The sequence below is a fragment of the Pistacia vera genome, unplaced genomic scaffold, assembly GCF_008641045.1.
Source record: "Pistacia vera cultivar Batoury unplaced genomic scaffold, PisVer_v2 Contig260, whole genome shotgun sequence".
Lineage (NCBI taxonomy): Eukaryota > Viridiplantae > Streptophyta > Magnoliopsida > Sapindales > Anacardiaceae > Pistacia > Pistacia vera.
This window is the reverse complement of record NW_022196069.1, coordinates 804,770-818,891: the sequence shown is the minus strand read 5'-3', so window position 1 is coordinate 818,891 and position 14,122 is coordinate 804,770. Positions and strand designations below refer to the sequence as shown.

General features: G+C 34.7%; 1 protein-coding gene across 1 annotated transcript; it reads left to right on the top strand.

The window, feature by feature from the left end:
- The first annotated feature begins 1,835 nt into the window (after positions 1-1,835).
- Positions 1,836-2,504, top strand: LOC116132804 (early nodulin-75-like). The gene has a single exon (XM_031418472.1). The coding sequence runs from the start codon at positions 1,836-1,838 to the stop codon at positions 2,502-2,504; it is 669 nt and encodes a 222-aa protein (XP_031274332.1).
- The last annotated feature ends 11,618 nt before the right edge of the window (positions 2,505-14,122 follow it).

Here is a 14,122-nt window from a genome sequence, read left to right as displayed (position 1 = left end):
TTATTTATACAACGAAAAGTAAAATAGAAATCGCATGTTAGTTTGAAATATTCAAACTGCAACTGATTACCTCATGATGATCTCCTACAGGTGCGGCAAGTGAGAAAGCTATGGAGAGAAACTTGTGAAAAGATATCGTGAATAACTGGACTGTTGAATTGTTCAAACATGCGTACAAAACATAATCTTTAAATACCAATAGTAGTTACTGTTGGTAATATTTTCTTAGGTATTATAAGATTACCAAGATAATATTTTTTTATTACAATTATATCCCTTATTAATAAAATTTTAGGATAGTAATACCTTTATTTTTAAATTAATTTACATGAATATGACTTTTACTATTTCACCCTAATTACTTAACTTTTTGGACAAAATTATCTTTGAATTCAAAACAAATTGCAATCCACCCAAGCCACCACCCCCACTGGCCTACCACTGCCGGCTGTCGACAACCACTGCGGCAGCTAATTTTCGACCAAAGATTTGGCCGGAGAACGGCCAATCGATGGTCGTTAACGGCCACGTCTGTTTAGAGAAGAAGAAGAGAAATATCATCAACACTATTCATTTAAATTATTTAGATTTTGAAAATAATTAATATTTTAATAAATATTATTTAAAAAAGAAAGTTAAAAATTTTATACTTTGGACTGTTTCAAAGATGAAAGATCTATAGAAGCTATCTAGACCAAATTTTGTGGTTTACATAATTGCAGTAGTTAATACGGGATTTAAAATGTAAATTGGGCCAGGTGCAAAGAGCTTTAACTAGAGGTAAACTTAGAAGTAAAATGAGTTTATTTAAGTTAGATCCAAGAGGTCAAGCCTACGAAAAAGTAGAAGTATAAAATAGTGATTTTTTTATTTGTATCTTTAAGTCCAAGAGAATATTGAAGGTGGAGAGTTATTGTACTTTGTATACAATTTTGATTCAAATATTCAATACTATTTGTTCTCGTTCCAAATATCTAATTTTCATTATCAAAACACTAAAAAATATTAGCAGACAACCAAGTCCATTCAAACAAAATATTGAACATAGTCTTTGGGTTTGTCTACAAAGTGTTGGACAAAAGTTTCAAGTGTACAGTACTACCCTTTCATGTGTATCGTCAACAAAAAGCTACTATATATAATATTGTGCATTATTTTTTTCAGGATCACTTCAGCATAGTATGTATACATGATATATGGTACTACCCTTTCATGTGTATCGTCAACAAAAAGCTACTATATATAATATTGTGCATTATTTTTTTGCCTTTTGTTCAAAATCACTTCAGCATAGTATGGATACATGATATATGCTCATGAGATATGCTACTGGTCTAACCGGAAAATTTTCTATGCTTGAAATCAAAGACATGTATCAATACTTCGCAGTTGATCGGTGTAGAAATTTAGATTATTTTGGAGATTTATTACGAAAGTATCAGGAAGATAATGTATGTTTGGGTGATTACCCAAAGATGGTAGTGAAATGTTTAAAGAGAAAACGATGGAAGAAGTTCCCGGTTCCGCCGAAATTTACTTTAAAAAGTAAAAGAAGAAAGAAAAAAGTCTACAACAAGGCCTTGACCTCTGCCAAATTGTAAAATTTTTCAAATTAGAGGGCTTGAATCGGCCCTTTTCACATTATCCTTGAAAAATGCAACCAGAAGAAGATATCAAAAGAAATGTATCGTTTGTGCATGTGCATGTGCACTCAAACTAGTTCAGTAGCAGTGATATAAAAGACAAATGAGGCTTACATAAGTGATGACGATGGCTAGCTCCCTCGTTCCCTATAAAAGGACGCTCAATCTTCTAAGTTTTCCACAAACTCGAAAATGTCTTCCAAATACTTACCAGTGTTGCTCCTTCTCGGAGTGGTTCTTTTCATCACTTCCTCACTTGCTGATAACCATCATGAGCCTCCCAAAAATGAGCATAAGCCACCAGAACACAAACCACCAAATCACAAACCACCTCACGGACACATGTTGGTAGAGGAGGTTGAGGACTCACACAAGCCCAATTTCCCAGGACATGGTGGCAAGGGTGAGAAGCAACCACCCAACAAGCCTAATTTCCCAGGACACGGTGGCAAGGGAGAGAAGCAACCACCAAAACACAAGCCACCGCATGGAAACATGTTGGTGGAGGAAGCTGATGACTCACATAAGCCTAATTTCCCAGGACATGGTGGCAAGGGAGAGAAGCAACCACCCAAACACAAGCCACCGCATGGACACATGTTGGAGGAGGAAGTTGAGGACTCACACAAGCCTAATTTCCCAGGACATGGTGGCAAGGGAGAGGAGCAACCACCCAACAAACCTAATTTCCCTGGCCACGGTGGCAAGGGAGAGAAGGAGCCACCAAAGCACAAGCCGCCAACTCACGGAGAAGTTGAGGATTCACATAAGCCACCCAGGAAGCTGAAGCCACCAACTCATGGAGAGAAGGAACCAAAGCCCTACCACAAGCCACCCCATAAGCCCCCATCTGCCAATTGATCAGCACCTACACATATATATATCTATAGGAATTTCCTCATATGAAGAAATAACAGACCATGCAAATCATATATCAAGTTCTTGAGATTAGTATCCTGTTCTGTGTTTCAGTTACTACTTAAGAAGAGTATTATTTGTTTTGCTTTGGTCACTGTAGTGCTTATTATCAGTGGGCTTGTACCTGATGAGCATATTTTATTCAGTAGTTTGCTCGTCTTATGGTGTCATGTAAATTATCCAGTTCCCCGAGTTATATTTGAGATTTTCTTCTGTTCACTATTTGCATGCCTTTTTTTGCCCTTTATCTGTATTTTAACCTATAAGGATTAAGATTTCTTATATCATCAATTAATATACAATCTTATTTTATCGATCTCCAAATAACGAAAGTGAAAAAATAAAGGGGGGGCTGAAAAAATTCATTGACAATTCATATAATTACTTAAAACAATTAATTTGCAGATAGATTTTAATTAATTTTAAAATTTGTCTGAAATCTCTGTTAAAATTGTAAAAATTATTTTTCAAAAAAGTAATGTGTGAAAAAAATATATGAAAAATCAAAAGGTCAAGCTGACACGCTTTAATTGGTATTAAGAATATAGGATAAGAAAGAAGGTCGACTATCACGCATAATTAGCAAGCCTTTTCGCCGCATGCAAGGAGATGTTTCCTTATATCGATCTTTGATTTTACGTTTAGCTGCTTTTACCCAACACGGAACTTTATAATTAATTTAAAGATAATCATATTAATTTTTTTTTGTTAGAAAGAGGTTTAAGTGTAACATTACTTGTAAGAATGGAATAATATTATATTTATAAAGTACTTATATAAAGATTTACAAATTTTTTATACAAATGTTTTAATATATACGAATAGACAAGATGAATAAATGAATTTGTATACAAACTTAATAGGTATAAAACCGCATTTACTATACTATTTGGTCAATATGAATGAAATATAATACCCTTTGGGTTAAAAAATGCCCCATTAGAATTCCAAAGAATAATGAATGATATATTCAATCTATACTCTCAATTCCTTATTATCTATATAGATGATGTTTTTATATTTTCATCTAATATAGATCAACACTTTAAACAATTAAAAACATTTATCCACGTTGTCAAACCAAATGGTTTAGTTGTATCAAAAACAAAAATAAACATTTTCTAAGGATTCGTTTTTTAGGTCAAATAATCTATAATGGTACAATCATATATATTCAAAGATCCATTAAATTTGGTCAAAAATTCTCTGATGCTATCACTGATAAAACTCAGTTATAAAGATTCTTAGAAAGTCTTATTTATGTAATAGATTTTTAATCCTAAATTTAGTCAAATTTACAGACCTTTATACGAAAGGTTGAAGAATGATCAAAAACTCCATGGACAAGTCAACACGCTAATATAATCTGGCAGATTAAAGCCCAAGCTTTTAGAAAGTCATATCTCAAATTTTCTACTCCCTCACTCTTTTTACGTAACCTTTCGAAACTCTCTCAAAAAGAAGTTTTTATTGTAAGTTAAAATTCTTAAATCTCTCTCTCTCTCTCTCTCTCTCTCTCTCTCTCTTTTCCTCTCTCTATCTATATATATATATATAATATATAAGATATATATATAATTTAAATATTCCACCTCATAAATAAGGAAAGAAAAATGTTTGAAAATATTAATAAAAAAGGGATACATGATTATAATTAAACTCTATTTTTATATGAACTCTCCTAAAATTTTAGTGATTTGTGTAATTTATGTAATTTAATTAAGTCTTTATATTTGTATTTTTATATCAATAAATTTATCCTTACAAAGAAGTATACAAAGTGAAAGAAAAAACAAAAGGAAAACGGAAAAAGAGAAAGAGAGAGAGAGAGAAATGATGAAGATGAACAATCAAACTAAAAGTCAAAAATCTCAACTGAATGGACCCAATAGTTGATGCGTTCCGAAGATTTTGTAACAAAGAGTGGCAGCAATTAACGTAGTATTGCACAATGACATGTATGATGACGAATGCTGGGCCCCATTCTCAAGACCAATTAGAGTAATTCACTGTTCACATGCAGCTTGCACTTCGCACGTTATAACGCGCCCTTCTTTCTTTCTATTCGGATTTTTTTGATTGAATCATTGAATGAAATAAATTTATATTATTATATAGTAGTCGGTGCTTCTAGTTCTATAATTTATATATGTAGCGGCCTTCTTTCGAATCGGATTTTATTGATTGACTAAAATAAATTTGTTCACAATATTTATATTATTATACAATAGTCGGTGCTTCGAATTTCATAGTCTATATGGGTAAGTGTCACTGTTTTACCATATGTATCTGCTCAACTAATAACTAATGTGACCAATTACAATAGGTTATCGTTTACTTTAGCAAAGTTGATGTGCATAAAAAATGATTTTCGACTTAACAACTTAAATATTATAAACCCGTTGGAAAACGATAGCTAGACTATGTTACACTTGGAGCCAAACCATATATATATTATTGATGTTTAATTTTAACACCAACTATTCGTACGTGTAAAGTGCTAAGTAAGCTTAAAAATTACACATGATATGGAAATGTGCAATGAAAGAATAAATAATAAACGATTTTTAAAATGGTTCGGATGCTCAAAAGCGAATCTTACGTCCACTGTATTTGTATTGATGAATGATTACAGTCAGGTCATGAGTAGCGAGCTGAGTTATAATCTAAAGTAAATTTAAATACAGAGAGAGAGTTTACTTTTTGAGGATTAAAAATGTCTAGACCCTGTAAATGAGATAGTAACCCTCTATTTATAGTCGAGGGATTCAAGGTAGTAATCATGATTTTGTAGTCGAGTAGGTGTGGTACAATTCCTAACTTGCTTCCCATTGGCTGACTGTATAGGAGGTATCCTTAAATCGCGTAGGGCTTGAGCAGGCGGACAATTCCTAGCCACTCATAAGCCAAGCCTTCACCTGTCACGCTGACGACAGCCTTACTTCTACCGTCCTTATGTGACGTGGCAATGTCATGACGATACAAAGCCTTCCTGAACTCTGATTGGCCCTTGCTATCATGAGCTTACGTCAATCCTGATTTTTTAGGCATAACAGAAGCCCCCCAGTTCTTAAGGTTTAAGGATTAAATCTTCAGAACTTCATGATTATGCCATGACCTGGCTTATCCTGAGAGACGCTTGATCGAGTTGTATGAGACAAGCAGTTAAGATGATGTGAAACTAGTGGTTCAGCCCGACTAGCGAGCTGTAAGGAGGTCGTAGTATAAGTCTATAAGAATAGCACAAGTGACCTAAGGTGGTCTTCCCCCACATGTTCAGCGACCCGGGGTCAGACCCTGCTTAGTGCTATACCAACATGCTTTGGACTTCATCCGTCAATCACAACCTGAAAATACTTAGCACATTTTTGCCGAAAGTTAGGAAGCACACCGTCTCGAGATCAATATATAAAGAAGAGTGTTTTACTCGAACGACCTCTTCAGATGTTATCCGTTGCACTCAACAGTCAGTCTGGTCAATAATGTAAACTTTATTCTGACAGACATGTCTCTTGCGTAATAAGTGTCAGCCATGCACATTAAATGCAAGCCATGCTGAAACGACATTTCTTTTCAGAGCATTAAATACAGATGAGAGCGCATTTAATGTGTAGGAGATAACCGCGCTGACGCTTGGTTACTCCAATGGAAGGGAACATCGATTGGCATCTACGAAATGTGAAAGTTATCCTTCACGAGGATTAACGACATGTGGACATAATCAATGGCAAGAAACGTGTTCCGCCCAAATGTTGCTTGCTAGGGAAACCAACAGTTGTTTTCCCCCCTTATAAAACCTCAGGTTTGCTTCAAGTTTTATCACAAAACTCACATTGTCAGAGAGAAAAGCAAAACTTTTGCATTTGTGAAATCAGTTTGTTCTTCTTCCAGTTGATGCGAACTTGTCATTATGACAAGAAGTTCATCCCTAGCAATCAAGAGGTAAGGAGAACTTTCCTTCATTTTCCTCTTTTATTTCTGTCAAAAGCTTCACTTTACAGTAATGGTGGGTATGAATTGCCTGGTAAACCTACACGATGCATGTTTTTGAATAGTGTTCGAAAAGGAACACTTTTTAAAAGTGAAAACTTGGGGCACAGATCCTTGGGAATTCATTCTCGAGGGTTGTAACTTCCACATCAAGGTACATAATTTTATTTATACCCTTAGTTAAATTTCTTTGAAGTTACCTTAGACAAATGTGAAGGAAAATTCCTTCAAACTTCATTAGGGGTAAAATGGTCTTTTCACTCATAATTAGTTGAAAAAGTAGGAAGTGAAAGGAAGGAAAATAATGTGAAGAAGATAATAAAAATGAGGGTATTTTGGTAATTGACTAAGGGACATAGATGAATTTTTTAGAAAGTGCAAGGGTAAAATGGGAAACTATATATATATTATTATGTAGTAATAAGAGTTCAAGAGTTGAAACCCTGGCCACTCCACCCATTGTTCACGCCACCTTCACCCAAAATTCTCTTAAATTTCTTCACTAAATTTCCAAGGAAATTCATAGGATTTTTGGTTAGATTTTGGTAGATTTTCAATCCTCAGCATTCAAAAGTAAGATTCTTGCACCAAGATATAAGATTAAATTTTCAAGTTTTGAATTCTTATGATTTTATATGTTTAGGGTTAAGAGGAAGGGGAATTCTACCAAAGAGAGATTATAGTGTTGGAATTGCTCAAATTCAAGTTAAGTAAATCCAACTTTAGCTTTGATTGAATAAATACTTGTGTAGAGAAATTTCGTATATGTTGTATGTGTGTTTGGATGATAAGAATTATGGACTGAAATTGAGGTTGTTTGATTTGTGAATCTTATGGCCATGAGAAGTGATGTATTTGTATGTGTTGAGTTGAGTTGATTAAATGTGAAAGAACGGATATGGAAGGGTGGAAGGTGAAATTCGGCTAGGGTGGTTGTTGGCCTTAGGGAGTTTTTGCTCCAATTTTGGTGGCTTGAGAAATATGTGGAAGTGTAACCAATTTAGGGTTGGTATGTGCATGTACGGTGTTTGATGAAATTTCAAAGAAAGTGCATATATTTGCGTATGTTAGATTATTACTTTGTTATGGAAATGTTGTTGGTAGAGAATACTAGTTCCATAATTATATCTTTATATGCCATAATGCATTCTTACATTTGAGCATTTGCATTTAGAAAGAATAGCAAAGAATGAGCATATTTACATGTACATATACATATATGAGAACATTAAAGAATAAAGAGAAAGAAAGAAAAGAAATTAATTGTAGAATCATTATCTAAAGAACATAATTAAAGAATACCTCAAATCTGAAATTTTATTTAAAGAAATATAAAAAGAGAAGAGAAGAAAAGGTTGTTGCAATGGGGAACCCATGAGTGACAGAGAAGAAGAATATCCCCACATGTTCGCCGCCTTTAGTGAGTGGCCTAAGAATAAGAAAGAAGAATTTGTACAGTCCATAAGAAGCGCATGTGGATGAGGACTGTACCCAAGAAAGAATTTGAGAACACACTCACACGGCCAGGGTTCCGAATCCATGCCTCAACCGAGTCCGATCGACAAAGAAAGAATAGAAAAGAAAAGAAACAATAGAAAAAGAAAAGAAAGAAACAATAGAAAATAATAGAAACAGAAAAGAAAGAAGAGAAACAGAAAAAGAGAGAATTGAAATAGAAGAAGAAAAAATAGAAAAAACCAGAAACACAGAAAAAGAAAGAAAACATGAAGGAAACAGAAAACAAAATGAGGAAAACAGAAAAGAAAATGCATTGCATAGAAAAAGTTTATGCTTTTGTGCAAATGCATCATGCTATTTCTACTACCCCGAGTTAGTTTCCCTATTTGTGCTTACATATCGGTAAGTGAAAACTAGAATCTTAGAAAGAGCAGAGAAGAATTGAGAAGTTTGGTGTAAGGAAAGAAAATCCAGGATCTGAGTAACGGAGAAAGAAAATAAGTATTATGGGTTTACTTACTGAGCAATTAGTGCTCACTCCATTGATTTCACTGTTTTTGCAGGTAATAGAAGAGATGCGGTCGGGAGGAATGTCAAGTAGTGGAAGAGAATGGCACCACTGTCCGAGATTACTTTGTACTTGTTTTTGTGACTTTATTACTTGATGTAGAGATTTGTATATAAAGTTAAATTTATTTTAGGCCCACTATTACATTCTTATCTACATATAAATTTTCTATAACATGTTAGTGAGTTTTACTTATATTTTTCCAAAGAACTACTAGCTAGACAGAATATTACAAGGGTTTTTAGGGTTTCTTTTGCTCTTTCACGTCATCATATGGGACACTGCACGTAGACTGAGTCATCTCTGCATGTCGCTCCTTTTTTAGACTTTAGGAGCAATGGACACTTTTGAGACTAGAGCAGCCGAGGGGATGAGCCCGCAGGCACCGAGCACCTCAGCGGGTCTTGTGCAAGAGACATTATCAATGGCCACCCGGGATGAGATATAGAAAATGGTGGACCAGTTTGTGCTTAGTGTAGACGTCTACCAGTATAGGACGTACACAGCTTAGAACCCCATAGAAGGAATGGCCATGACCTCCGAGGCGATCTTTAAGTGTGGGGCATTGATTCCTTTTCACCCCTTCATTAGATCGATCCTCGACCACTTCGAGGTCGCGTCATTGACAGGCTATTCGCAAGTGTACGAATCGTGCAAGTAGTAAAACTCGAGTAAACGAGTGTCGAATCCCAAGGGAACTACCTACCAAGTACCAAACTATTATATTCTATTGCTATTTGATTAAACTGAAGTTTAAGAATGAATTTAATGAAAAAGTAAATAAACTAAAAACTAAGTACTAAATAAAGGCAGAATTTGTAAACACTTTGAAGTGAAAATCAATATGACTAAACCTAGGGCATAGATTTCATACCAATTTAATCCTATGCATTGACATTTGTTGTTAACCTAATCAAGTGTATTCTAAAAGCCAAATCCCCTATTATTCCACTAACTCTCTCTCGAGCAATTAGCAAATTAACCCTTAAACAACAACCCAAGATATCTCTAAATTGGATTTAGGAGCTAAGAGATCATTAAGCTCTATGGAATTTACCGGAGCCTCACAGATCGCGGTAACCTATCTCTAGCGTTCGCTCAATCTATGGTTTTATTACCTAAGACAAATCAGGTTTCATCTCTCGATCTCAACCTAACCCTTGAAATCATTCAACCCTCGGGCCCTTGAGAATTGAAAGCATTATGCACAGTAATAAAACTTAGAATTATAAACACAATAAGAATTAACAACAATTCAAGTCAACACATATTCATAAATCGGGCTACATCTTAGCCCTAGACAAGAAAGTTAGTTCATAATGAAAATAACAAAACCCATCATTCTCATTAATGACATCAATTTAAGAAAAAGATAAACTTCTCTAATCGGTGAACGAGAGCTTTCAGGATCCCGATCTCCAAATTGGTAGCCGTCTTCTTCTTCTCCCAAAAGTCCCCTTTTTAACTTCTTAAAGACTCTCTTTTATATCCCTAGGGTTCTGGTCGTGCTTAGGAAAAATATTAGAAAACTTAGCCCATTCAGATTCGGATTAGGGTAATGAATTAACACAAACCCGTGACCCATCGCCGCGGCGGTAAGAATGATCGCCACAGTGATCGTTCCTTCTATCCAAAGCATCTGTAAACTTCAGAATTAGATGAAGTAATCAACACAAACATTGTAGCTCTTTGAATAAGCTTTCCAACACCACCAGAATCGTCAAATTCCAACGTCTACAGCTCAAGTTATGATAGAAACATCGAGGCATACTCATGATGAAGAATTTCCAGATTTTCCGTAACATCTTCGACGTACCACAACTCCCTCATTTCGACCCTGATTCTTGTGCCGTTTGTTCCTACGCGTCATGAATCCTATCGATATCATTATTTTCCCTTCAAAAACCTGTTTGAGCCTGAAAATACTCAAAATACACCCGTGATCCCGTAAAACGTATTTATGAAATAATAAATTCAAATTCCAACAATTAAACACCTTTTTCCACAAATAAACCAATTGAATCACTAATAAAATGTATACTTTTAAGCTCTTATCAGTCATTACAATTGATGCCTAATGCATATATGATAACGGTTACTATGTATATCATCTATGGCGAGAACGGTCTTGGCGAGCTGATAGTGCTAGAGCTCGCATGCGCTTATTATTTGAAGAAGAGCAAAGATAAAGATTTTTTTTACCTCTCGAAGCAATCTATGATCGAGGGTGGAATATTTGATTACCCTAGTAATGTCGAGGCTTATGAGACCAAATTTTTCTTTTTTTGCATATAATGGTGTTTGTCAATTTAGGGAGCCAAGTAGGTTTTCCATTCCTTTGGTTTGCGAACTACCCTTTTTTCTTCAGCCCCTCTTCGTTAAGTGAAATTAACTAACTTTTGTCTCTTTGCAGAAAACTAAACGACTTGGTTGACGGCTCTGACAGACTTTAACTGTATTGTGGTGTTCGGTCATCTGCCCAAATAGAGTCGCGATGAAAGACTGCTCGTGACTACTGCCCCTTGCAAAAGTACAGTTTCTTCAACCCGAAAGCATCTTTGGAACCCCCAGCTTATAAGTATCTTCACACTTAGAACCCTCTTTTTTTCTTTTTTTCTTTTTTTTTTTTTTTTGCCTGAGGTGACATTTTCGCTAACAAGCCTTGTCGCGACATTCTTTGACTAGGTTCAGACTTGCATGTAAAAGTGCTTCATTGTCTGTCTCATTGAATAGGTCTCTCCGAAGTGAACCAATCCTTACTTCCACTGGAATCATAGCCTCACAGTCATATGCTAGCGAGAAGGATGTTTCTAAAGTAGAGGTTCTTAGAGTTGTTCTATATGCCCATGAACTTCTGGAAGGTCATCAGCCCAATCGCCCTTGGTAGTGCCAAGCTTAGCCTTCAATGCGTGCTTGATGGTTTTGTTGACAGCTTCAACCTGACCATTGGCTTATGGTCTTGCTACTAAGGCGAACTTCTTATAGATCCCCAGCTCATCGCAAAACTACTTGAATTCCCTCATTGTCGAACTGCTTTCCATTATCGGAAATGGGTGTATGGAGAATGCCGTAGCGGCACACTATATTCTTGAAGACGAAGTCTTTTAGCTTTGTGGTAGTGATCGCGGCTAAAGGCTCGACCTCGACCTCAACCCATTTGGTGTAATCTACTACGACCACAACATACTTGACGCCCTTACTTCCGATCAGCATGAGTCTGATGAGATCAATTCCCCACATAGAAAATGGCCAAGGGCTGGTCATTATCGTTAACTGGTGGGAAGGAGCTCGTAGGATGTTCGTAAACTATTTACCCTAATACTATATCTTCGATTGGATCGTCATCCGGATGCTCTTCGGTTCCCGTCTGGCCGATTCAATTACAAATTGGATCTTAGGCACGTAGGCCCAATTAAAATAAATAAATAAAATTTAATTATTATATGCCATTTAATAAAAGAATATTACAAACACTTTTGAATATTTTTTAAAACTAAACGGCGCCCATGATCAACCCTCTAATCTAATATTCCTTTATCACATAAATAAATATTAAACATTCATACCAAATATAATAAACAATTATTTAAAGGCATGAATATAATCAATTATATATATATATATATCTATAATTATATATAGATATATAAGATATATAATATACTCATGTGGTAATTTAATTATAACTTTGGCATGCAACAATTACACATTTCATAGAATCATTACACAAACACTTTTGTCATATTCCACCCAAAGATATATTATTTAACTGTATCACATTTCAACACTTTTCACAAAGTCATGCATGACATAGATAAATAGGTTATATTACTCCAAGAGTAATCATTCTATGACACAAGTTACTTTTAACTAAAGTAATATTTTTTTATGACACATTTATCTTCTCAAAGACAATCATGTTATTTTGCATCATCAATTTTTGAAACCATTCAAACAACCAATTATTACATTTCAAAAATATAATATTTATGCCATGCAATGATGCATTATAAATAATTTAACAAATTAAATATCCTACATTAAAATTACCACCATCAATATACTAATATCCTATCATCATATGAATTAATAATCCATAACTTTATGCTAACATCAAATTCCACCACAACACTTGCAACATTTGCATACACTTCATGCAAAAATATATTTAATCAAATTAAAGAATAACACATTTAGCATGTCAAAGCATAAACCATTTAATCAAAGTCATGGAATAACATGCATGAACATTTTTCTAAATGAACATCATCACATTTCCTAAAACATCATTCATCAATACCTGAATGAATGACATATTCTTAGGGCAAAACTAGTCATGGCCGAGAATGACATATATGCTGCATGTAGTTTCTCAACACATCTCATGTAATAACCATCATCCAAACAGGCTTAAATCACATTCTAACATATCCAAACTATTAGAGCAAGCAAAAAAAAAATGTTTTCCTTAAACAAAGAGATGGCCGAGAATCACACATGCATCAACATGCTTATTACATCAACAACTCATTCCTTACGAAAGGCATGCTCATTATAACCATTATCATCATTCAAACATATAAGAATGAGAAGAAGAATGAACATATACCTCTGATCTATGTATGGCCGAGACATGCATGTAAAGATCTACTATGAAAAAATCATTTTTGAACCATATCACTAACATGCAAACTCAACCAAGTTTGATGAACATATGAACACATGGAAAATGTCATTTTTGCTTATAAATTCGACATGCAAGGAGCTTTTAGCTCTGATACCATTTGAAAAAATCAGCATGCATGAAGAGTGGTGGAAATGGAGAATGAAAGCATGGATTCAAAAACCGGTTTTCAAACAAAGCTTGGAAAAGAGATTATACCTAATTCTTTGCTTTGGATTGATGAAGATTAGCCTCAAAGTAATGAGACCTCCACACTTTAACACCACCTTGAGAGGTTTAGAGAGTGGCCGTGGGTTTGAGAGAGAGTTTCAGTTTTGCTTTGAGTGAGCAATGTGTGTTATGAACTAAAATGCAACCTTTTGCATTTATATATATTTTGGCAATTTTGTAATTATTTGGTTTTCACTTCCAAGCCCAATAAAATCTTATTTTAAAAAGGGAGCCCAAGTGTTTATTAAATTTATTATGTCACCCTTTGAATAATCAATATTATTCAAGGGTCCATGTAAACTAAACTAGTTTACATTAACAACCCATAAATTTACCCTTTTACCCTTTAACTATTAAAAGGTAATTTTCGTTCATCTCATTAATCTTAATGCTTTAAGATATAATAATTAAATATAATTAATTATTGTTTGACCATTTTAACCATTAAAATGTCACAAACAATTTTCTATGTAACTATTACCATAGAAATCCCATCATTACCCTCGGAAGGTGCTAGCCCTCTTTGGATAATCTTCGAATAATCATTTATCTCTCTCACCATTCTCTAACTTCTCAAGGCTATTGGTGTGACCATGTAGGTCCACCATGGATTAGCAGTGAGCCGATTCTGGATGAATCTAGAAACATGTC